At 37.8% G+C, this 26883-nt stretch overlaps 1 protein-coding gene across 2 annotated transcripts; it reads right to left on the reverse strand.

The window, feature by feature from the left end:
• On the reverse strand, positions 1-26883 carry LOC121319502 (CD9 antigen-like). Of its 2 annotated transcripts, none has more exons than XM_041256989.1 (8): positions 26699-26883; positions 10153-10255; positions 3419-3516; positions 2661-2735; positions 2316-2417; positions 1952-2044; positions 1256-1339; positions 1-497 (listed from the first exon to the last, which is right to left on the reverse strand). In XM_041256989.1, exons 1-8 carry the CDS (start codon positions 26762-26764, stop codon positions 432-434), a joined length of 687 nt encoding a protein of 228 aa, XP_041112923.1. In that variant the 5' UTR covers positions 26765-26883; the 3' UTR covers positions 1-431. The 2 variants fall into 2 exon arrangements, with proteins under 2 accessions (XP_041112923.1, XP_041112922.1); XM_041256988.1 differs by lacking the exon at positions 26699-26883 and adding an exon at positions 18480-18672.

Below are 26883 nucleotides of genomic sequence, written 5' to 3' on the forward strand. Positions count from 1 at the left end.
TATGTTTGCATATGTTTTAATATGTTCTAAAATAACAGTCCAGCAGCAGTTTGAAAGTTAAGCATGTTTTTTTTTTCCTGGATCCTACAAATCAAATGTTTCCCTTATAAAAAATATTAAACTTTAAAATTTTTACTTGCATAAAAATCAAAATGATCATTGTATTTAAGTTACTCAAATCAAACATTTAATCTTAGCTAAAAAACAAAACAAAAACAAAAAAAAAAACACATGCAAATATCTTGCACGCACCAAACAGAACACACAATTAAAAAATAGACCCATAAAGTTACAAAATAAGATAGTTTGACAGTAGACAAAGGCTTGCTTACAAAATTGAGTTAAATCTTAACAATATATATTCAGATCTGTAGTCGAAACGAACAAACGTCCCGTCCAAAACAGCAAGGCATTGACACAGGCAGACATGTTTACACCATCTCTCTGTTCCTGCGGATCGCACAGCACAGCACCATACTGAAGATCATGCCAAAGATCTGCAAGGAGATGGGGGAAGGGGGGGAGGGGGTTTAGGCAGAGGAAGAGAGAAAGAAACAACAGGTTAAGGCTCAGATTTATAGTACAAATATGCTTCCTCATTAAATTCAGTAAATCAGGAGATCCACAAATTCAGTAAATTCACATGTACTGAAAGTCAGACAATGAAATACAAAGGGGGCACTGTTGTTTTTATGCTTAAGTTAGTGTCAAGATTTGATAGCATTTGCATTCAGGGATAAACATACTTTAAATAATTAAAATAAGGGTATTTAGTGAAAGTTGAATTCAGAGCATGAAAATAGACCCCAGTGTCTTGTATGTTATTACAAGTCATCCAGAGCTGTTAAACACTTAGTAGAAAGGAATGTAAAAACCTACACTTAAACAATGCGGGGGGGGGGCCTAAAATCAAAAGTTTTTCACTGAAATTGAAGTTTTTTTTTTGTTACTGCAAGTACACAGGATGTTTTGTATAATTTCTATAATAAGAAACTCCAGCCTTAGTCCAGGGTCGAGCATGCAGCTCCTGAAAGGGTTCCCAGAAACAGCACATTGATCTTGGGCTAAAATCTTAAGATTTTCACTTATAATATTAAACTGTGCGGCCCTTTACGAACCCTGATTTAAATAAACTTTGGCTTGTGCTTTTGTCAGAATTGATATTAAACAGCACACAAATTAAATGCATACCCCTTTCCACGTTAAGCTACAAAATCACACAGGGTTTCTGTGCTGAAGAACTGGAGCCCCTTACCATGATGACAGCGATGCCGATTCCAACACCTCCAATGATATGAAGCTTGGAGTTGAACACCTCGTTAATGGCAGCTGGACAGGACTGGATATGAAAGAAAAATGAATCATATAATAAATAAAATGAAAGAGAAGCAGCAGCATCATCTTTTTGGTTGATGCAATAATTAAAATTGAAGTTTTGAATGGGCTGATGTCCACTGTATTCATATCACTGGGGTCTTAATAGGAGCCCAGTGATTCAGCTTCAACAGTGTGACTCGATACCCCTGTCTTCTCCTTCTGTCCTGAATCTGCTTCTATAGCACTGGACTGAACAACTCTGACAATGTTTTGCACCACACTATAGAATTAACTAATCTTGCTAAAGTCGAATGAAACCTGCTGAATAATGTTACGTTAACATATGAATTACACACCGCTTTGTAGTTTTTCCATATACTGGCCAAACTGGAAAAATGTGACAATGAATTTGAAATGTGACTTAAAAATCTAACATGAAATAGTGTACTACTATAATGGCTTCTGGTAGACGTTTGCAATATCATTTTGTTGTTTCTTTGATTACATGATGTTAAATACTAAATTTCAATTATGTTCATATAGTTTACATTTTTTAAAATCAATGTCTCACCCCTAAAATTGTAGGATATGCTAAAAACTTTTGGCCATAGCTGTACAAACTAAACATACATACCTGCATAGTTAATGTCGCAAGGATGCCATCTGTTTCAGGGCAGGTATCTCTCACAAGAGGCTCCAGAGTCCCACCAATCCCACAGCAATTCAGCTGAAAACAAACCAGACATAAACAAATGAGTTAGTCTGGAAACAAACATCAGCCGAGCTTCAAACACAACAGGCCAGTCTCTCGACGCTCGTCCAAGTTCTAGTGCTGTTAAGGTCAGTTTCTGACCGGGCCAGTTTTGTATATCCCATTGTGGTGTAGGATGTTGTTTACTGAAAACACTTTGCACCACGACTGGAAACATGGGTTTCTTTTTGGCCCCAGTACTGGAACATGTTGGTGAATTGAATGTTAAAATATATCTGATACTTACGCCGTGCTGAAAAGCCTTCAGGGTTTCCTTCAAGGCTGGCTGACTGGTTAAGATGTAGTTTTTATACGTCTCTTTGTAGAATTCTTCTACCTCACCAACAACCTTTAATTTTTTTTTTTTTTTTTAAATGGGAGGGAAACAAAAAGATCAAACCTTAAAATCAATGTAAAAATGATATAAAAATTACTTTTTTGAATTCATTTTAAACAATATAAATACTTTGCAAGCTGCATTACCGTTTTACATCAGTACAGTTTTTTCCCCCCCAGAACACACTGTATCACCCCCACCCCACCCCTCTCGCTTGAACAATGCCCAATAATCTACCTGATGAAGGACTCTTACCTTGTCTTTGTTGGAAAAGCCCCAAATTCCAGCTGCAATTTCAATGGCAAAAATGAGGAGCAGGAAAGTAAAGAACTAAAATCAAAGAAGCAACGAATTAGAAACGAATGTGACTGCCATGTCAACTGTCAAAAACAAACCCCACACATGGTGGAACAGGGAACGTGATCTGAATCAGAGCTAAGGGTCAATAACAGTTCAGTCACATTCCTTCCCAAACTTCAGCATTCAGTTCCATGTTGGGTTTTTACACAGAGTGGTCGTTACATTTGTTTGAAAAACAAACGTTTCAAAGCACGTTTCTGCATTTGCACCTGCAATGATTGCTGGGTTATTTAGAATAAAGAGTGTAAACATGTTATTTATGTAGTTGTTTGTTACTTTTTAGTGTAACTAATTACTGCCACATAATTCTAACTAATTGGAATTGTAATTCTGCTGTCTGGTCTGGATACACTAGGACCCTCCTAAGAAACCTTTTTTTTTTTTCTATTTTTTTTTTTTACATTGCTTTTCAAAAATAGTGTTTTCAGTGCATTGATTACAGTTGATTAATGCCTGTCTGATATTCCATTTGGAAATTGTTTGCGGTCAGGGTTGGTACCCTTGTAAAACTTTACCATGCTCTCACTATGATGTGCGTTACAATGCTTACCTGTGCTTTACCATGCTTCATTACACTTTGCTGTGGGACATTTTTATAAGGGTATGCAAATTCTTGAAGGGGGAGCCAATTGTTGGCGCATAGGAATCCTTACCAGGCCGAGCATGCAGGGAGACTCCTGAATGGCACCACAGCACCCCAGGAACCCCACGACCATCATGAGAGCCCCAGCGCCAATCAGTATGTAGACACCTGGACACAACACAACATAAATCAACCAGAGCGGCACTGCAGAGACAGACCAGACACCTGCTGCATACAAAATGGGTTAACAGCACACCACTTTTATTTGACTAAAATTAGGAGGTATTGAAATGGCTTTTGGAGAACGCTCCCTGAAATAGATCATCATATTATTCCTCTCTAAAAATGCATGCTGACATCACTACCCCAGATACACCTCCCACAGGATCCTTTTTTTTTTTTTATATCGCTTCTAGCTAGAATTAAGATTTTCAGCATAGCCTAGCCCTCGCTGTTCCAGTATGGGTGCTGTGCGCCTAAAAATGTCAACAAGCAGAGGCAGAAATGAGCTGCCACATGCACAGACAAAAAAAAATAAAAAAAATTCACAATGCCTCTATTCTTTGTGCCCCGAGCCGTTGCTATCAGTGTCGGGCTGTGCCATCTAATGTTGACAAACCAGTTCTCCAGAGGGAGGTGGACAATCATTAGAGCAAGACCATTTCGTGTCACGGTACAGGGTTGCAAAGAATACTCATTGCATAACAGTTTGACTCACTCCTAGTTTAATGAAGAGAAATTGCTATGCAATAGGAGTTTTATTTCCATCTCTAGGGTATTGTAAACAATAGGCCCAGGATGGAACAAGTTGGGAGGTGCAGTTTCCAATAATTTCATTCCTCCTCCAGCAAACATTTGGAAAAAAAACACAAAAAAAAAGTAGCAGCGAGGTATGGTAAAGCATGTTAAAAAAAAAAAAAAAAAAAAAAGTAAACACTACAATTGTAAAGACTAGAGGTATGGCACAGCATATTAAAAATCATGGCAAACCATGCTAAATGCATAGTATAACTATGCGGAACAAGTTTAACAAATTATATATATATATATATATATATATATATATATATATATATACAAAAACAATTGAGTGTGAACAGCCAATCAGTGCACAAATACAGGCTTTTTCCCTTAACATTGTAATCTACACGAAATAAGAACACAAGAAAGTTTTCAAACGAGAGGAGGCCATTTGGCCCATCTTGCTCATTTGGTCGTTAGTAGCTTATTGTTCACAGAATCTCATCAAGCAGCTTCTTGAAGGATCCCAGGGTGTCAGCTTCAACAAGATGACTGGGGAGTTGATTCCAGACCCTCACAATTCTCTGTGTAAAAAAGTGCCTCCTATTTTCTGTTCTGAATGCCCCTTTGTCTAATCTCCATTTGTGACCCCTGGTCCTTGTTTCTTTTTTCAGGCTGAAAAAGTCCTTTGGGTCGACACTGTCAATACCTTTTAGAATTTTGAATGCTTGAATTAGGTCGTCACGTAGTCTTCTTTGTTCAAGACTGAACAGATTCAATTCTTTTAGCCTGTCTGCATATGACATGCCTTTTAAGCCCAGAATAATTCTGGTCACTCTTCTTTGTACTCTTTCTAGAGCAGCAATATCTTTTTTATAGTGAGGTGACCAGAACTGCACACAATATTCAAGATGAGGTCTTACTAGTGCATTGTACAGTTTTAACATTACTTCCCTTGATTTAAATTCAACACTTTTCACAATGTATCCGAGCATCTTGTTAGCCTTTTTTATAGCTTCCCCACATTGTCTAGATGAAGATATTTCTGAGTCAACAGAAACTCCTAGATCTTTTTCATAGATTCCTTCTCCAATTTCAGTATCTCCCATATGGTATTTATAATGCACATTTTTATTTCCTGTGTGCAGTACCTTACACTTTTCTCTATTAAATGTCATTTGCCATGTGTCTGCCCAGTTCTGAATCTTGTCTAGATCATTTTGAATGACCTTTGCTGCTGCAACAGTGTTTGCCACTCCTCCTACTTTTGTGTCGTCTGCAAATTTAACAAGTTTGCTTAATATACCAGAATCTAAATCATTAATGTTGATTAGGAAGAGCAGAGGACCTAATACTGATCCCTGTGGTACTCCACTGGTTACCTCACTCCATTCTGAGGCTCCTCCTCTAATCAGTACTTTCTGTTTTCTACATGTTAACCACTCTAATCCATGTACATGTGTTTCCTTGAATCCCTACTGCATTCAGTTTGAGAATTAATCTTTTATGCGTGACTGTCGAAAGCTTCCTGGAAATCTAAACAGACCATGTCATATGCTTTGCAATTATCCATTATTGATGTTGCATCCTCAAAAAAATCAAGCAGGTTAGTTAGACACGATCTCCCTTTCCTAAAACCATGTTGACTGTCTCCCAGGATACTGTTACCATATAGGTCATTTTCCATTTTGGATCTTATTATAGTTTCCATAAGTTTGCATATAATAGAAGAAGTCAGGCTTATTGGTCTGTAGTTACCAAGTTCAGTTTTGTTTCCTTTTTGTGGATTGGTATTACTTTTGAAATTTTCCAGTCTGTCAGTACAACTCGTGTCAAGAGACTGTTACATGATCTTGGTTAGCGGTTTGTAAATAACTTCTTTCATTTCTTTGAGTACTATTGGAAGGATCTCATCCAGCCCAGCAGGTTTGTTTATTTTAAGTCCCTAGTCCCTTTAACACCTCTGCCTCAGTTATGCTAAAGTTATTTGAAACTGGATAGGAACTGGATGACATGTGGGGCATGTCAGTATCTTCCTTCGTAAAAACTTGTGAAAAGTAATCATTTAATATATTTGCTATTTTTTTTTCTTCATCTACGATTTTGCCATTTGTATCTCTTAAACATTTAATCTCCTCTTTGAATGTTCTCTTGCTGTTGTAATATTGGAAAAACATTTTGGAATTGGTTTTAGCTCCCTTAGCAATGTTCATTTCTATTTCTCTCTTGGCCTTTCTAACTTCCTTTTTGACTTGCGTTTGCAGTTCCGTGTACCTTTTCTACGTACTTTCTTTTTGGTCCTTTTAATGCTCTGTAAAGTGTCTTTTTTGGCTGAATATTTTTTTTAATTGATCTATTAAACCATTTTGGCAATTTAGTTTTACATTTAGATTTGTCTACTTGAGGGATGTAATTGTTTTGCGCCTCAACATTTTTGCAGAACAGCCATCCTTTTTCTGTGGATGTTTTCTCTATTTTACTCCAATCTACTACTATCTGTTAGTCTCTGTTTTATACCTTCATAGTTTGCTTTCTAAAATTGTAAACCTTATCTTTAGTCATTTCTTTTGGGGTTTTAAAAGGCACTTCAGATGAGACGATGTTGTGGTCTGAGTTTGCTAGCGGTTCTCTGACCTCTGTTTTAGTTATTCTGTCTTCGTTATTTGAAAAGACTAAATCAAGGCATGCCTCCCCTCTAGACTGTGCCTTGACAAATTGTGTTAGGAAGCAGTCATTTGTCATTTCCACTATTTCAGTTTCATCCGTCGTGCTCCCCACCGGGTTTTCCCATTTTATATGGGGGAAGTTGAAATCCCCCATTAGTATGGCTTCTCCTTTGCTACACGCATTTCTAATGTCATTGTATAACAGATTATTTTGCTCACTGTCTGAATCTGGCGGTCTATAGCATGCTCCTATTATTATAAACTTTGAATTTGTCCGTTATACAGTGTATACCCACAAATATTATATTAAATCTGATAACATAAAAACACTACATAAACATACTTTGACGCTGGTCTAGAGACAACGGAAATCATGTCTGTCCGTGACAGGACACCAAATCAACAGGGAAGACACGATTGGTCCACAATTCTGTCATCCAAACACACTCCCTCAAAAATAGCCAGTCAAACTGCCAACCCTGTTTCAGTTCTTTCCACACCAGCCAATCCACTCCCTGCCTGCTTGAATGATGCCCCGCCTCCAACAACAAGTTTCGAGTCCGACTCAATACTACACAGACTATTCAGTAGTGTCCAGATAAATTATACTAAGAAAGGTTAAGACCCCAATAAATATGTTAAACAAATAATAATTTTAATAATAATGTTTTCTCTACGTGTGTCGTTTTTCTATTCTAATTATGTTAGGGACTATTTTCCTCAGCGGAACTATAAATCAGTTGTTACGCCGAGGATTAACGTGAAAGTGGCGAAATAGTCAGAAGTTCCAGGTATTTTATATCCTTTTAAAGTTAGTTTTTTTTTTTTTTTTTTTTTTTTTAAGGAAAAAAAGAAAAACTTTTTGTAACAAAAAGATTATCGTTAAAGAATTTCTTATGTTCTTTCTTTCCAGATGAAAGGTAAAAAATATTTATAGAAAGTGACATGTTATCATATATATATATATATATATATATATATATATATATATATATATATATATATATATATATATATATATATATATATATATATATATATATATACACACACACACACACACACACACACACACACACACACACACAGCTCTGGAAAAAATTGAGACCACTGCAAAATTATCAGTTTCTCTGGTTTTACTATTTATAGGTATGTGTTTGGGTAAAATGAACATTTGTTTTATTCTATAAACTACTGACAACATTTCTCCCAAATTCCAAATAAAAATATTGTCATTTAACAAAAAAGATGCTGTGTTGTTGGCTTGATTCATGCGTCCTTCACAAAGACAAATCTGCCCGATTCCAGCCTTGCTGAAGCACCCCCAGATGAGTCCAATTTTCAGCTTTGCCCAACACCTGGTCGTCTAATAGTTAGACGGAGACCTGGAGAGGCCTACAAGCCACAGTGTCTCGCACCCACTGTGAAACGTGGTGGAAGATCGTGATGATCTGGGGGTGCTTCAGCAAGGCTGGAATCGGGCAGCTTTGGCATGAATCAAGCCAAGTACAAGGTTGTCCTGGAAGAAAACTTGCTTCCTTCTGCTCTGACAATGTTCCCAAACTCTGAGGATTGGTTTTTACAGCAGGACAATGCTCCATGCCACACAGCCAGGTAAATCAAGGTGTGGATGGAGGACTACCAGATCAAGACCCTGTCATGGCCAGCCCACTCTCCAGACCTGAATCCCATTGAATACCTCTGGAATGTGATCAAGAAGAAGATGGATGGTCACAAGCCATCAAACAAAGCAGAGCTGCTTGAATTTTTGCACCAGGAGTGGCATAAAGTCACCCAACATCAATGTGAAAGACTGGTGGAGAGCATGCCAAGACGCATGAAAGCTGTTCTTGAAAATCAGGGTTATTCCACCAAATATTGATTTCTGAACTCTTCCTAAGTTAAAACATTAGTATTGTGTTGTTTAAAAATGAATATGAACTTATTTCCTTTGTATTATTCGAGGTTTGACAACATTGCATCTTTTTTGTTATTTTGACCAGTTGTCATTTTCTGCAAATAAATGCTCTAAATGACAATATTTTTATTTGGAATTTGGGAGAAATGTTGTCAGTAGTTTATAGAATAAAACAAAAATGTTCATTTTACCCAAACACATACCTATAAATAGTAAAACCAGAGAAACTGATAATTTTGCAGTGGTCTCTTAATCTTTTCCAGAGCTGTGTGTGTGTGTGTGTGTGTGTGTGTGATATATATATATATATATATATATATATATATATATATATATATATATATATATATATATATATATATATATATATATATATATATATATATATATATAAGCCTTTGGCTAGGGACACAACTCCAGTCGCGGTCATCTACCACAAGGTAGATTCCGCATTGACAGGCTCTATCGCTAAAAATTATATTTATATATTTAAGATGGCAGCAAGATATATTTCATAAAATGGTGGGTTTTTTTTTTACCTTTCATCTCCAAAAAGAAAGAACATAAGAAATTCTACAATGAGAACAGGCCATTCGGCCCAACTATGCTCACTCGCTTTAGCGGCTAGCTAAACGTCTTATAGTCACAGAAAGAAAAAAAGATACATTTGGAAGGGGATTCAGCAAATCGCTCTACAGCATAGCTAGTCAACAGATTAGAAACCTTTAACACAAACTATACCCTAGGCACTTAAATAGAAACCCCTAAGCTTAAAAAATAAATTAAAAAAATGGAAAAAGGCATTTCCCAAGAGCATGGGCTATTACACTTATTCTAAAGGTGTCAGGTTGAACTGCCCAGTCTCTCTTTGTCGGAAGTGCTCATTCAAACAGAGCCTCCACATTTCACATGCTATCTGCATTTGGGTAAAGGCATACCTGTATGTTTATCAACAGCCCTGCAAACTGCTTCAGATCCATTGGGCTGTTGTACTGATATCTCATGTGTGTAAAATGCGGTACGCAAGGTTAGCTGCACACACAATGCTATTCTAGGATATATGTTCTGGTATTTCTCTAGTCTTTGATTTTTAACTACAACAGAGAGCTCACTTACTAGTACACCCCATTGACCTGGTTTTGATTTGTTGTGCACATGCAATCCAACCGTGTATCTGAAAATCTTGATAAATTGTCAAAATAGACAAATTAGTGATTGTATAATTAAATTGATGATTTTAATAGGCCACACATGCAGCGAATTTAAAATAGAGATAAGAGAAAAGGAACATACAGCCATCAATAGTAAAATGCATGAGACTTTTCAGAAGTTGTTTAAGATGCCTGATTAAAGCACAAGGTGGGCTAATATTTTCACAGGAGTGTCTGTTGATTCTAAATTACTGAGCGGAAATTTTCAAGGTAGGAATTTAAAGGATATTGCTCATTCCTTGCCCCTCTGGGTTTCTCCAAGTCTCACCTGTGTAGAATGTGGTGGGGTTTGTATCCATTTCAAAGATGGCTTTTGTCTTGGAGTCAAAGCGCAGCCATAAGCCAACAGCAAGCACAGCTGTCCCTGCAAGCTGGACAGAGAGAGAAAGAGAGAATAAAATAAATTTTTCATGTGCAGATTAAAAGTTTTCTATAGGAATCTTACAAGAGTGGGATTTGGAGAAAAGTTGATTTACACAGACTTCATGATACAGCATGTTAACACCAACATTACCCTCACTGGAAAGCTGATAAGATGCAATACATAAAAACACTGACTTCATGCCATGCACATACCCTGAAGGTTGCTGGGCACCGTGTGATGCTCAGATTTGCGAGGATTTCCTTGTCACTGTAGTTTGTGTGTCTCAGCAGTTTGTTTACAGCACTAGCTCACACAGGGTTATTTCCACTTGGACTGCCCAAGGAGTGGCTTGTCTTCAAACATTTGATAGAAATTGGTAACAGATGTGAGAAAAGCAAACTGACTTACATTTAACTTCGTAGATGAAAAGGAAAAGCGTTTTACCTAGATGATGGGAGAATAACTCTTATGCTATAAAATCTAAACAACTTCAGTGCTACAGTTTCAGAGCAAACATACAAACCCTTCGTTATTATGGACTACTAAAAAAAGACAACCAAAACATACATCATCCCAGTTTGGTTCACTATTTCCAGAAATCAATCACACACACGCAGGGTTGCAACAAAGCATTACGGCCTATTGATCTGTACAAATCAGGAGTCAGAAAACAGAAACATTAAAAAACAGATGTCAAAACGTTAATGTGCTATAACAGTATTGCGCCGTTAAAGGTTAAATTGACCTATTGAGCATAGAACACAATTCAGGGAAGTAAATAAGCCTCTGACTTCATAAGTTTAAACCATTCCAGGTTTTAATGTGTTTGACTAGCCCCAGTGTATAGATAACAAGCTATGCAATGGAAGTCTTATTTCCATCCCTGAAGTTATTTCTTGTCAATATTTTAAGCACAGAGCCCAGGGAAAAATGTATTTATTTTTATATATATATATATATATATATATATATGTGGGTGTATGGAATGGGTTACCAAGTCAAGTTGTCGATGCTGAATCACTGGGATGTAGCAATACTAAAAGAAAAGTACACAATTCTTTGACAAACGTTTCCACTAGTTCTCAATGTCTAAATGAGTTTTGCTTCACAGGCTTTGGTGTGGTCTACAGCCCCAAATGACAAAGTTTGGTGGTCTGGTAATGAGGAATGTACTGGCAATTGCAGCAATAAAACATTAACTTGAATAGGTGCTTGTCCTAGGAAAAGCACAGCGAGGAGAGGAGTGTCACTAGATGAAGTTCTGGAATCAATCCACTAGAGGAACTGGGCAGGGGGGGTCATTACCACAGACAGCAGGGTTCATCCAAGATAGCAGAGTGCTCTATGTGCCATTCTGCTTAAACAGGATAGAAAAACAAACCCAAAGTGTTTTACACAAGCAGCAACTAGATCCTTCACACTAGCCTTTGAATATATGTATTACACATACAGTTTGAAAAGAGCAAGCAGAATGCTGTCATACAGACATGGAGTCTATTTTGACGCAGTAATGAAGTCTTGCAAAATCATGCAATAAGAGCTCTTCCTTACTCATATTTTGGCAATAAACCACATATTTCTTCTGGTGAAACAGCCAAGGGAAGCACCATGTTATACTATTGGCAAAGAGAGTCAGGATGCTTTGCATTGCTACAGCAAGGCAATCAATAAGGAATTCAATGATTATTTATAAAAATATAGTACGTGCATGCAGGCATTTTGTGAAGTACATTCCATCTGCAGTGTTGGAATAAAAAAATAATCTGTCTGTTTGCTTCACAGTCATTGTTTGTGGTCAATAATACAAGTAACAATATTTTTTTTTTTGTAAGATCCAAGTTTTTATACAGTAGTTCAAAGTAACATTACAGTTAAAACGTAAGGCTGCAGATAATGCAGAGCCCATAAGGTAGCATAAAGTATGTGCTGTACTTATTGACTGAGGCAATGTTGCATTTTACTCACATAGTGGCTAAATACTCATGCACAACTCAATTATCTACCTCAGGGTTAAAGATTAATTTATAGGATAGCCTCGTCTCCTCCAAAGTCTGACACACTTGGTAATGTATTAAAAAAAGAAATGATGATTTTAGTTAAACATTGATAGGATATGGAATATACAGAAACCAGGTCATACTCTTCATAAACACTTCTGCCAAAACAGAAATAAGCAAAGAGGTTTATTATGAACAAAACAACTAGATTGTAAACATTAGTCTTTGAATATATGCAACCTTGTCCTTTTGTAAGGTGCTTACTACATAATGCAAGCAAACATGATGCCTGATGGATAACATGCCCTAAGGAAACACACACATTTTATAATGGCTAGCTATAGCGGAGGATTTGTTATGCAAATACAGGCCCGCCTGCATATTTGGTTCGCTGCCTCTATCCAGTTTCTGTCGCAATACAGCAGACTGGACAAGCTTAGACAGTGCCAGATCTTATCACTCAGGAAGGGGCACAGCATGTTTGTTTCTAGATGTTGATTTACAGCAGCTCCCACATATGCTTCAAATTCTCATCTGTTTGTGGATCGCAGTTTTGTGCCTTATTATTTAAACAGCAGCAACGGGCAGACTATCTGATGCACAAGGGCAACGATACTGTTAAGTTTTGGGTTTTTTTGCCATTTGAAGTGTAAAAAACAAGTCAATTTATTACCCATCGCATCCCAATATATTGCATTACAGTGCACTGTCATTCAGTTCATGTTATTTATAAATATCTTTTTTGCCAAAAAAACCCACACTATTTTTCATCTTGCTGTCCATTTTTCTGTATTTTTCTATACAAATGTATTTCATTTGAACGCTCTTTTGTTTTGTCTTGTGCAGTACACATGGTTAAAAAGCACTGGAGCTGTGTGTTTTGCAGCCTGATTAAACCTTATCGCTTTTACTATCTTGCTTTACTGTTTTTTTTTTTTTTTTTTTTTTTTTTACGTCTGCTATTAACCAGGCAGTCAACTATTCCGTTTAAGTAATTGCACCCACTTTATTTCAGTCTTTTTCCTGTTAGTAATATGCAAGGTATAGACCACGACGGGTCATGTGGTTCCTATGAAATACACACGCCTGGCTGGTAATTAGCCCAAAGGCAAAGGTGTGTGCACATTTCGCAGGAACCACACAGCCCAAAGTAGCTTATAATACATAAAAAAACAGTTATTTCAAAGTCAATTGGAGGATGAAAAATAATTAACACTTACAATCCTTATGTCTTTAAAATGAATGTCTGCATTATTTAAGTAGGCTACATTAAAACCTGTAATGGGTGAAACTGCTATGCAATACGAGTCTTATTTCCATCTCTGCAGCACAGCTAAACCGAAAGCACTGGAATGAAGGGCTTGCAGGTAAACAGCTCACCCGAGTTCAGAAACTGGAACACTGCATTATCAGCCAGTGAGTTAAAAAAATGCAGGAGCCTCTACTCCTAGAAGTCTTTTTCAATGCCTGCATTTATGTTAGACTCTTGCCTTATTTTTTTATTTGCTACATTGTGCATTTAATAGTTATTGACGATTTGCCCTTTAAACAACAATGCTCAAGAAAATTCTCTTCTCTCAAAGGTAGTTCTTTGTTTTTGTGATCTGCCTTCAGATAAGGCCTTTCCTATCAGAGCTTGAATCTATAAGGCACATTGGACCAGACTGACCGATTGCCTTCACTTCAAAGAGCACCATTTCTACCCTTTAAGTTTACCATAGTAAATCTGCAGTTTTACCATGCTTTCCCCCCATGGTTATACAAAGCTTCTCATTCTTTTACCTGCTTTACCATCACTCTATGGACTGTACTGTATTACACACTGCTGTGCTTTAACTGTGGTAAATTTTCATGTGGATTTGCATCTCCTATTATACCATACTGCAGTGATCTAGGTAATATCCTTCTTGTAGATACAAGCATGCAGGGTTCTTTACAAAAATAGAGAAAACTAATCTCTAGCAAAAAGGCCAAACAAAACACATAAATCTAATATAATAATGATAAGCTTGGTGTTTATATGAACAGCGTGAATTACCTCTTTTTTTGCATCAGATTTTCTTTTGGCAAAGGAAGCAGGCAAATGGAGGGGAACAGAACAGACCCAATGAGGGTTAAAAGTACAGAGAGGGGGTGAACTGATGAATGGGGTATTAAGGGCAGCTTTGCTCTTCCTGATCCAACAGTATCACTGGCAGCCATCCCTGTCGACAGCATTAAAAACACCCATTTAGGCTGAATTGCATGTTCACTTTCCTGTAGACTTGCATTAAGATTGAAAGTTATCTGGGAGGAAACGCAACAGTGCGTAAAACAAGCCAGCTAGTCTGTGTCCATGAATCAACCTAAGCCTGTCACCATGGTAACCACTGGTGAATGAGGAACACATGCCCTAGACAGTTCATTAACACAGGGTTATGCACTCAACTCCACCTGTGCTATAATGTTAGTTCCATCAGGCTGTGGGTTGTTATGGCTGTACATGTCCAGCTTTAAAAAAAAAAAAAAAAACACAAACATGCAATGTAAACCGTCCTGAATATTTACATGTGATCAAAAAGAAAACTGTAATGAAATCTGTTTTTTTGCCATGCTTGCCAATCTTTCTAAGCAATGATTCTAACAAGATTACTCAAGGCCGATTACAGATGTGTTATAAAGTATTCCTTCAAGAGGCCCTTCAAAAAGCCAAATCATTCCCCCTCTAACATCTTGGGATACAATGTCAGTTCTCTATACTTTATGTATTTAATTAAAACCAAAATCATTACTCAATTGGGACAATGCTTACATTTTCTAGTGAATACAGTAGCTATAGTTTTTGGACCATCATTTAAAAATCAAGCCACAATAACAAAACAAACTGCAGCTTCCAGTACTGTCATGTTCCACCACAGATTCGGGAATATTCCTGGCCTTTGACCAGGGTTATGTTAATCCCAATTCCAAGCAGGAATTGGCTCGAGCTCCCCAGATAGACAGCATGCCGCAGGAACGTGTTCAAGGACAGGTCATTCAGTCACTGGGATCGCTGAACCATTTTTGCAAAGGGCAGGTCCTTAAAAACAGACCCAACTGCATGTTTCTACCTGGACAAGTAATGGTTCTTTAGCTTACTCAACTCCATCACATTCTTTCTGTTCTTGTCAGGAATACTACAGTATTTATATCCGTACAAAATTAGCCTACCTAACTATTTCTACCATGCTAGCTGAAGAAGGCAGAAGCCAAAACATTGTAGCTACTTACCTAGGCTATTTTACATGAGCAGCGCTAGTCTTCAGTATGGTCCTGTGTGTGATCATACATTGAAACCCAACACTTAACCATTGCGGTAATCATTTTCACAGTCAGTAAGCTCTCCAGTGTATGGATAGTTTGTTTCTGATATTAGCTTATATCAGATTAACAGCTGAGAAGTGTGGAAGTGATAACATTTGCAAAAAACCACAGCTTGCATGATGTAGTGGGTAGCGCAATTCCTGGATTGATTAAAAGGAACACCAGGATTTGAAACAGGAAGTACCATTTTTTCATCTTAATTTTGCGTGTGATTTCTTAGTTTTTTACGGACAGGTCATTTTGGGACTTCTTTTTTTTTTTTTATGGACTGTCCGTAAATTTACAGATGGTTGGCAACCCTGATTACACACACACACACACATATATGCGCACGTGTTTTGCTCATTTACAATCTTGATCAGCAGTACTCTGCTTCAATAAAACCAAATTACCCTTCTCTTGAGTTCCTGAGATACAACACAACCTGTAGACCTTTTGAATCCCACATGGTCAGAGGTGGCTCTGTGCAAGACAGAGATTTCGAGCCTGGCTCAGATCACTGGTTAGCAGTACTGTCACCTCATGCTGGCTCTTGGTTAAATGCAATTTCCCATGAAGCTTCTATCTCTGCATGCGCGGCTATTAAATAGATGTGACACAACTAATATAACTGCCTGCTGGCAGGCAGGCGTTACTGAAGCCGCCTAGTGCTATTTTAATTGGCTGCACTGTCCAAGTAAACTCCTCCGACTGGCTGAATGGAGTATTGGAATTTAAAATGCAGTACTGTGATTGGAGGTTGTACAGTACCGGAACAAACGAGGGCAACAAGAAATGATTTACAACAAGACTAGGGGGGTGGGGATTGTATTGTCCATTTTTTGTGCTGTGTTCCTGGAAAAAGGATAACATTCTGGGGGGACCACTCTACTTGTAGGACGTCTTGTTCATTAAGATATGTAGCTTCTTAAAAAAATAAATAAATAAAAACACGATGATCTATTCAGAGATACCGGGGTATTTAGTAAGGGGTCTGAGTGAGGAAACATGGGCAATACAATCCCCACTAGTCCTGGTGTAAATCATTAGTTGTTGCCATAATTTGTGCCAGTACTGTATGTCAACAGAGCATTTCTGAGTTTGTATGTAGGAAAGCAGGCTTCAATGGGGATCCTACAGCTAGAACTGCGGCATGTAAATAAACTGGCCCGCTTAACGCAGAGTGAACAGAAGGCCAAGGAAAGAAGAAGAACACAGATGACAGAAACTAAGGAATTACTAAGTTTTGTGTAAATGTGATCAATTTAAAACAATGATGGACAAACAGCAGTTTCTAGGCTTTCATTTTGATACACATCCTAATGTTTTCACTGCAGTGAAACATGAAAGCAGCCACTAAAGGGACTATTTGTAGCTGTTTACAGTCATGCAATTATGGGTTTCTCTTCTTTACTCGTATTGGAGGGGGAAAAACCCCTAAAACTACAGAGTTCTTTACGAAGCTACACTCACATTAGAGTTCTGTAAAGTTGGGTAACCTTGCTAAGCAAGACTTTTAAATAAAAACAACTCTCTCCACTGAACATGGCACAGGGTCATTCCTTAGTGAAATCATGCAAGATAATGGTTTTCAGATGTTTTTAGAACCATTCTGTTACAGCTTTTGTATTGCAAACAGCAGGGATGGAAATAAAACTCCCATTGCAGGAGTTTAATTGGACACACCCAAAGCTCCTTACCTATACGCACTGTGGCTAAACCAAGCTTGTAAAAAAATCTGGAATGGACGAAACTGTTATGCGATAGGGTCATATTTCCAAATAGTCCAAACAACACTACAGTTTAAAATCATTAAAAGAAACTAACAGCCCCTTAACTGTTTGCATGTCTGTGAAAGTAAGACATTACAGATTTGTTCCTATTCAATATTTTAAACCGTGGTGGTGTTTAGATCCTCCATTCCAGTCAACACACCTGCATTTGTTTCTTCAGCACACAAGTACTTGGATTGGGGTTAAAGATAGGTAGAGTGGGTTGCATACTGTACCAACCCTGTTTGTTTCCTGGCCTAGGGGTTTACTGTAAGCGATAGTAAAAGTTGTTTTTTCAGTTATATTAGAGAACTCTTGCTCTTGTTCTAGTCCCTCCCCTCCTGCAGTTTCGAGAATTCCCCTGGATCAGCTGCCAAGTCAAACAGGACAGCGCATGCCAACAAGGATTTGCAAGCAAGAAAAAATACAAATAAAGACCAGAGAACGAGGCAGCTAAACAAGACAGCAGGTTTAGAAGAGAGCAATGTGTTTTACTTGGAACAACTGGCTTCAACTAGTCTTACCTTAAACGTCTGCTTTCACCAACACAACCATATTCTTTTACTAAAGTCTCTCGACCTGCGATGTCTATGATGCCTTAACAATGCAGGTATGATTTTGATTCAGAAAGACTACACCCAAGCAGAGTCAGTCACCTTACACCCTTGAGTGCTCAGCTTTTATTCAAGATGAACATTTTTCAACTCCCAATTCATTTTGTCAGCTATTTCACAACCTGTAAATCATTAACAAGAAATTCAAAGTCAAAAACTTGCCCACACACAGTAAAATAAAGACAGCTACGAGAGACCGGTGAACAAAATATGACAATAAAAGAACCAATATATTTGTGGTGATCTGGAAGAGACATGCCGATACCTGATTGACCGTGAGTTCTCTCAAAGAGTCATTCAGCAACAACTCTGACTCTTCACACTTACAGTAACACATCATCTAATAAACAAACACTTTTACGCTTGTATTTACTGAAGGTGTGGAACAGTCTACCCCTAGAACTCCTAAAACAAACATCCAATTCATATTCTTGTATGGGAGATTATGAACCTTCAACCATTAAAGACTTCTTTGAAGACTCATGGACTGCATTTTTAGAAAAAAAAAAAAAAAGAGAGACTCTTACCCAGAAAATAAAGTTGAATGCAAACAACAGGTATTTGATGCAGTTTGTCCCTCCCTTCACGGCCATGTTCCCTTTGGTTCAGAGATTTTTAAAAGAAGGATTTGCTTGTGCCTTCTCAGCTCACGCTGGCTTGTCCTGCTGTAGTTGTATATGAGCTGCGAATGGTTGGTTCCCTGTGCTCTGTTTCCTGCTGAAGTTAAAAAGCCACACCCAAACCACTATCTTAACAGCCTCCCTCCTCCTGCTCCTGCCCCCAGCCATGCTCCAAGTACGTCATGCGTCTTCATTCACCTTGAGGGAATTATATCCACCTGCTCTCCGCCACATTTAAAATGTGGTTTAAAAAAAACCAGGCCATTACAAAACACTGGTCAGTCAGACACAATGTTTGCCGGGTTGGTCTTTAGCTGTGCCATATTTAAACCCGAATATGTTTAATGCACTTTGCTGTTACATGTGCACAGGACAAAATATAATGGCATTGTGGCAAACACAATTCCATTATATTTTGTGATTGGTTGATTTTTGGCATGTGATTTATAATTACTATTATGACACTTAAAAACAAAACAATGGGCCATATTCAAACAGTCTGAAATCAAAACATGTTCTAATGTTTCCAAGCACCGTTTGGTAATTTGTTTCTAGCAAAGCTTGTGAACAACCAGCTGCAGAGAACTCAAAACGTTCACACTTTCTTAATGGTGGGGAAGCTTGTTATACCTCAGCCTTGCTCCAAAACACAGACGACAACAGGCTATTAATACAGCTACGTGCATAATAACACGCACATTGGAATGATTTGCCTACCGGTCTTAAGAAATAGCAGAGTGTTGTGATGTCATTACAATTCTAACCAATGACAATAGAAATGAATATGGAAAGGGTTAATGTACCAATAAGTCTATAGCCCAGAACTAATGGTATGTTTCTTTTTCATGACTGTTCTTTATTCTGTATTTGTATTAAAATGTGCTGTAACACTGATCCGCCACTATGAGGTAGAACGCCAGTCAGTTAGGGTTGCCGCAATTATCGCTTACTCCGGTATTTTCAATATTGTATTGCTACAATACTACGAATCATACAGATTTTAAAATATTGTAGAAGATAAAAATCAAACCTCTTGATAATCACAATAATGGGAAATTAGCTAATCACATTGCAACAGCAAAGTGAACAGCTGATGGGGGGGTGGGGGGAGACGACAAACACCACAATCTGTCACATCCACGGTTACGCATGCGCGATTTCGATTAAGTAAAGCTGGCGATTGTGCCTAAAGAATGCTCTGTGCTGCTCACGATCTTTGCTTTATTCAACTTGTCGTATCAGGGAAGCGCAATGTTTCTGCATTGTTTTTTTTTTTATAAGTCTAAATGCTCTGGCAAACATAAATAACAATCAATCACAACACTCACACTTCGACAGATTTGTTTTACTTATTACCACGGCTACATTATAGTAACAGCAACAGCTGGAATGTTTTCGGTGTTTGAAACGGATACGAAAGAAAACACAAAATACAGAAACTGCAAAGTGACAGAAAGTTATACAGAGTCCCTTGGAGAATGTTTATGCAGGCTTAAATAAAAAAAAAAGTTTATTATTGTTATTATAGTTTAATCTTGAGGTTAATGTTTTTGATACTGTAAACATTTGAAAAAAAAAGACAGACAGTTATACTGAGGTGGGAAGTAAATGGTAACGTGAAACATCTCTGCAGTGCAGACTATTTTGCATTATTTACAATGACTTTGCCGAATAGAAATTGAATATGAGCGTTTCCAAAATCCTAAATACTGTCTTAATTCTGTGCTAGACATGTAATTAAGTTTTAAGAATGAAGCTACCGTTTGGTATGCTGTCTTAAAACCAGCTTTGAAAAAATGATATATTAAATAAAATGGCATTTATTGGTACAATTCAGAAAATTGTAAAGGGTACTTTAGCTGAAACCTCCCAACAGAAGGGGTACAGTGTCAAAAAAAGGTTGAAAACCCTTGCTATATCACTAACTGTTTATTGGTTTGGTATTACAGTATCTAATCCAATTATGAGTGAAAAATTAAATAGGATGGAAAGTTGTTAGCTTGGCTGTAGGAATGTGATTGGTACGGTTAAAAGTTAAGTGTACAATAAAGGGACATGTTTAAAAAAAAAAAATCAGGAATGTCAGTTATTCACATCAGAACATTTCTATCTAAATACATAAGAATTTAAAGCACTGGTAACGCTGTGCAAAAATTGCTGTGCCACAGATCAAGGCCATTGAAACGAGGATGGGTGCGGAGCAAAAGAGCACGTTTGTTTACATAGAGGAGGAGAGCGTCTGGTCTGCAGGAACTACTGCAAGAAACCCTTCCACTGCAAGATGGTACTCGTCAGGTTCTTCAAAAATTCTGTTGGTTTTTCATTTTTATTTCTTCTCTTATTAGCAATTTGGACTTGCAAAAAGGGAAGGTTGCAAAGTGTGTGCAGCTGGCTGAAGGCTGAAAATGAAGGCCACACGGTCAAGAGATTTAAAAGGAATGAGGCTGCTTGGCGGATGTAGTAGTTTGGTTCTCCAAACCAGCTAAATGCAGTTTGATGCAGCTCAAAGCCTGGTAAAGCAAGGCACAGCAGAGAAAACATATTGGAGCCAGAGAGCCCAGAAGCACCATGGTCGATTTCACAAACAATGCACAAGTCATGGAAATTAGACCAGCATGACATGTGACACTGACACAATAATACAAGAGGAACCAAATGAGTTACTACTGAGAAACAGTACAAGCATGACCATTATTTTTATTTTAACTTCAATAAACCTATTCCAGTTTTTAATACAAGCTTGATTTGTGTTCAGTAGTTCCACTGAGTAAAGTTTAAAACACAGCCCTGGCTGATGTACCATTGCATTTGTCTTTGCCCTCCTTCGAGTTTTGGAAGAAATCATGACAGTTACTGCGCTTCAGCAACCCTTACTGGTCAGACGTCCCATGATGACTCAAGGATAGAAAGAAGAATCCTGTTGCACAGCAGTTCACCCATTCCAGATTTTACTATGAGCTTAAATAGCCCCAGTGTATAGGTAATAAGCTCAGGTATGTCTTATTAAAGTAATTGTAAAACCAGGGATGAATAAAAATGTGGATTCTTACTTCCATCCCTGCACAGACTTTGGTTATCTCTAATCTTTTACTGCTTTACCTAATCTAACAGAGTATTCCAAGATTTAACCAAAGTCTAAATAAGCCTTTTTATATCTAACTTGTGGTTACATCATTCTTCAAAACTTCTTTCTTTTTGTAACTGTTCTCCAGTACAGCTTGCTATCCTCCCAGATCTCCCTCTGGATCCTTCTAATTTTCCAAGATAATCATACTCACAGTCCATGCACTTACACACTGTTCCAAAAGATTAAAAAAGGCAGACATTGGTATAAAAGATTACAAGACCTCGACAGCACATCATACCAGAATAAGGAAAGTGTCATTCTCAGCCCCTTGATACAAGCCTTAAAACGATCCTAACATTCTCACCAATGAGGACAAGAACAAAAAAGCTATTTTTTGTTGATGTGGGTTATGTAAACGGAGCTGGAGTGGAAACAGGTGCATCTTTCAAGTGTTGCAGCCTTTTGTAATCTGGACCACTGTGGTGTGATGTACTGCCGTTACAGATTCTGTCCCCTCTTGGGGAGATGAGACTAAAAACTTTTTTGCATTGTAGTGAAGACCATCCGATATTGTGCGGGGTCGCCTTTGCCCAGGTACATTTAGGATAAAGACCTGGACTGGAACGAATCTAGCGTGCCAGAGTGATGCACTACCGATTTACACCTGGGTTTTTTGGTTTTTTTTTTTGGTAATTTCTGGTGCACGTCTAAAGCAATTTAAATTGAACAATGCAATGGGTTGTTTTACAGTGCACTGAGCAATCTAATTTATTCACCTAGATGGTGGTGGATTGAAAATATCTTGAAGCCATTCAAATATGCCCTTACAGACAGCAACGAGACTAGTTTGCTTTTTCAGATCTTTGTTCACAAATTGACCTTTTATCAACAGATCCTGCCATTGTTAAGATATTGAATATAAATTTTAAATGTGTTTATTTAGCCAGGATATCACCCTTGAGATGTACCTCTCATTTACAAGGGGGTCCTGGCTGGAGAAGGCAACATTTTACAAAATCATCAGCAAAAAGAGTCAGATCATTCAAAATCATTCAGAAAAACAGCAATACAAAATAAAAGCATAAAAAAATAAAACAATTCCAATGTACTGGTCATAGTCAGTATCTACAGGATTTGCAACATTGGTCAGCCATATTGCAGGCAAAATCGGCATTTCCCCATGTGGAAACTGTGTTCAGCTGCCTTAAAGAGGGACTTTAGCGGCCACAATAAATGTAGCATATGCAAAAGAATTTGTTTTCACCTGGCCGCCTGCAACAGCTATCAATAATTAGACCAATTAAGTAACAGAGAACTTGGGTGGAACAGAAGCCAAAAGACAGAGTTTTATACTTTTCTTTTAGTATTACTACTTCCCAGTAATTCAGAATCAACAACTTGACTTGGTAACCCATTCCATACAGCAACCAAAAAAAAAAAAAAAAAAATCTGTCTTCACATAATTTTCTACTGTGTCCTCTTTCCCTGGTCTCTGTACTTCACTGAAAATAGACAAGGTTTAACATCAGGGATGGAAATAAGACTCCCACTGCATAGCAGTTTGATTCATTCCTGGTTTTACTATGAGTTTTATAGACACATCTGAGCTTGTTACATATACACTGTGGCTAATCAAGCTCATAGTAAAATCTGGAATGGGTGAAACTGCTATGCAACAGGAGTCTCATTGCCATCCATGAGTCCACATGGGACATCTGACCAATAGGGTTTGCTGAAGTGCAATAACTATCATGATTTCTTCCCAAACTCGAGGGAGGACAAAGACAAATGCAATGGTACATCAGTCAGGGCTGTGTTTAAACTTTACTTGGTGGAACTACTGAACACAAATCAATTCTGTTTGCCGTCATAGCAATAATTACTGTGCCCGCAGAAGTAACCAAGACGAGAAGGGTTAAATGTTGTTTACGCGCTTGGGACTCTTGTTGCAGTTCCTGTGCATGTTTTTATTTCACCGTTTTTTACAACTGTGTTTGTGATACGAGCCAACTGTGTTAATCCCCTGGACAGACAGATGCGGCACGCGGGGCATTTCACCGCCAGTATCGCTACCTTTGCTTTCGTATGGTGTTGGACAGATCTGAGTGGGATGATACCGTCAGTCCCACGGTGACGCTCAAATTGAATCCAGATAGATTTTTCCTGGCTGCCTCGCTGACCATTGGTGGATTAACCAATCACAGCCAAGTCCTGACAACACATGGTTGCCAGGAAAACATATGAATGAAACTGTTGTCTACGAAGGTGTTCAAGCTCCCTGAAGTGTTTGATCACTCCCATGTTTCATACAAGGACAGGCAAGTCAGTATTTTACATATCGCCCCTGATATGCATCCTTCTTGAAGCCAAGTTGATACAGTTATCACATTTAGCCTTTTTTTATTTCTGTAGTTCACTACTATTTTTACTAAATAACTGGCTGTAAAGTAATATATTTTCTGACTGCTTGCTGTCTGCATCACAGAAAAACAACTTTGACAAATAAACCAGTGTTTTTATTTAGTAGATTGTACGGGGGCATTACAGCTGTGGCTAAAAGTTTTGCATCACGCCCTACAGAATTAATGTTGTTACGTTGACATACTGAATCTCTTTGAAGTTTTCCAAAAATTGAAAAATGTGACACTTCTAAATCTAACATGAAACACTGTACTACTACAGTAGATTCTGGTAGACTTGAGATAACATTTTGTAGTTTCTTAGATTGCATGGATGTTAACTACAATATCAATTTTTTTTTTTATTTTGGTCTGCATCCTAATATTGTACTAGGTGATGCAAAACTTTTGGCCATAATGTAAATTATACTTGAGTACATCACCTACAATTTGGTACTGACAACTACTCTACTGCGTAGTGCAAACCGCTCCTGCGTGTCCAAGTGCAGACTACCACACCGTGAAAATGCCCAGCGGTGCCACACTGTGCCTGTCTGTCTCGGGCTTTAGACATTTCAAGTTCAGAGAATGACAATGGTTAGCAGCGCAAAGACAAACGCAACAGAAACTGTGTGAAACAAGCCCAGGTTTGTCTTACTAAACTCACAGCAAAACCAGGAATCCCACTGCTATGTAACGGGAGCCTTATTTCCATGCCTGGATTTGGTAAAAGTTCAGTGGAAACAGCACATAATTACCTTTTAAATGAAATCCCACAGCTTTAAAAAATGGAAATTCCCAAACACGTGTCTTCTAACAGCTGTGACTCCATGCCTCAAGAGTACTTGGAGACAATCACGCCCCCGGATAGTATTAAAAGCTTGACTGTCTCAGATTAAATCCTACACTGCACGCATCCTAATTTACCATGTTATAAAATCAACACGCACACATACACTAATTATATATATATATATTATAAACCCTGCAAGCTATTTTTGAAATTGTATACAGTGATAGTGTATGTAGTGTATACAGTAACAGGGGTGGAAATAAGACTCCCATTGCAGAACAGTTTGATCCATTCCTGGTTTGGAGTTTAATAACACACACCTCAGTTTGTAATAACATAGAAATTGGGTACGCACGCAATAGTGACGTAAACAGACGGCTATAAATATAAGACGTTAAACAGTATTTTAGAGTCCGTAATCCGTATCTCTGAAATGCAGCAATCATTATTATGGCCAGAACGCTCCACAATATTCCAATCGACTTTTTAAAAACGTATTTTGGATACGGATTTAGAAATAAACCCACTCTCAATTCACAGGACTTCCAAAACATAGCAGCAAAACAAATGCCGCCAGTTGCCAATTACAAAATGAAGGTAATTACCATCAATTTAAGCACAGCCAGGTGTTAAGCAGATTGCTGTATCCCGGCATGATTCCATGCCTGTGCAGATGCAGTTTTTCAAAGCTGGACGCGGATACGCGATATTCACTTGCCAGAGTCCCGCTGTGTTCTCAAGCACTGCCACGGAGTTCAGCTGCAGTTTGCAACAAATATTGAAAACAAGACCAAACTAATTGTGTAGCAAAATAAAATAGCACATATAACACCACCGACTTTCTATAGCCTCATGCGCTGCTGAATACAAATTAAAAGTAACGTTATAAAACGGTATTTCTCTTTTAAAACGTATTTTGATTTTATTACATGTAAATACTATTCAGATACACCAAGCGTTCGCGTAAAGCGATCTTTATCTATGCAGGCGTCAAATCTAAGGTGATACAGAATTCTGTGGGGATACAGAAATCTGCGTAACATCGGAATTATTAACTCACCAGGTTGCAGTGATCTGATATAATTGGATTAAATGCTCCTATTTATAGCTCGACCGAGAGTAACCATCTGTGCACATTTGCCTAGATAATGTTTTGAAAGAACATGTTTGTATATTACTGCGTTCTTGTTTTTGTTTTTTTTTGTTTTTTTAAAGCTAGCCATATGTAATTACTTATAGGTGACGAAAGCGCTGCACAAAGATAAATACGTCCATCCTCATTCGCAAGCAATGTATTATCAGGTAAACTATTACTTTGATAGACGGGCGTGGTTTCCGAGCACGACAAAAGCTGTTGCATGTGTGTTGGGTTCTTATGATTTGAAACATTAAAACTAGCAGCTGCTAGCTTTTTTTTTTTGTTTGTTTTTTGTTATTTAGATGAAAACAAAATCTAACACCACAACAGGCAAAGGTAAACAGAACTGCGTCGTGTTACAAATCAAAGGTCACTTGAAATTGTAACTCAGCAACGCTCAAACAAATCAAACCAAGTCACCACCTGGAACTGGTCCTCCCTCCTCACTGCTCCAGTTAGTTTCCTACATTGATATAGAAACTCCAACTACAGTTTAGTTGAAATATTTATATCAAATCGGCATCCAAAAAGTTAATTGTTTTAGAAGGTCAAATAAGTTCCTCTAGATACAGGCCGTTAAAATAATAACAATTAAATAAAAATACAGGTATGCTAGCAAAACAACAGAACACGAGCAAATACCCAGACAGAATATGATGCTTTTGTAAACATACTGCATATATAACACGCTTTTGTAAAAACACACATATTTTATAAGTATCCACTTACCCAAAAAACAAAATTGAAACCAAACAGCAAATACTTGATGCACACCACTCCACCCTTTATTGGCATTTTTCCTGGTTGTAGAGTTACCTTCTTCAAACTATATTTATTTTGCACACGCTGTTTTTTCTCTCGTTTCGTTTTTCACACGCAAGCCGAGTTCTGTTGCCTGGGCTTTTTTTAAACAC

This window comes from Polyodon spathula, chromosome 8 (genome assembly GCF_017654505.1).
Source record: "Polyodon spathula isolate WHYD16114869_AA chromosome 8, ASM1765450v1, whole genome shotgun sequence".
NCBI lineage: Eukaryota > Metazoa > Chordata > Actinopteri > Acipenseriformes > Polyodontidae > Polyodon > Polyodon spathula.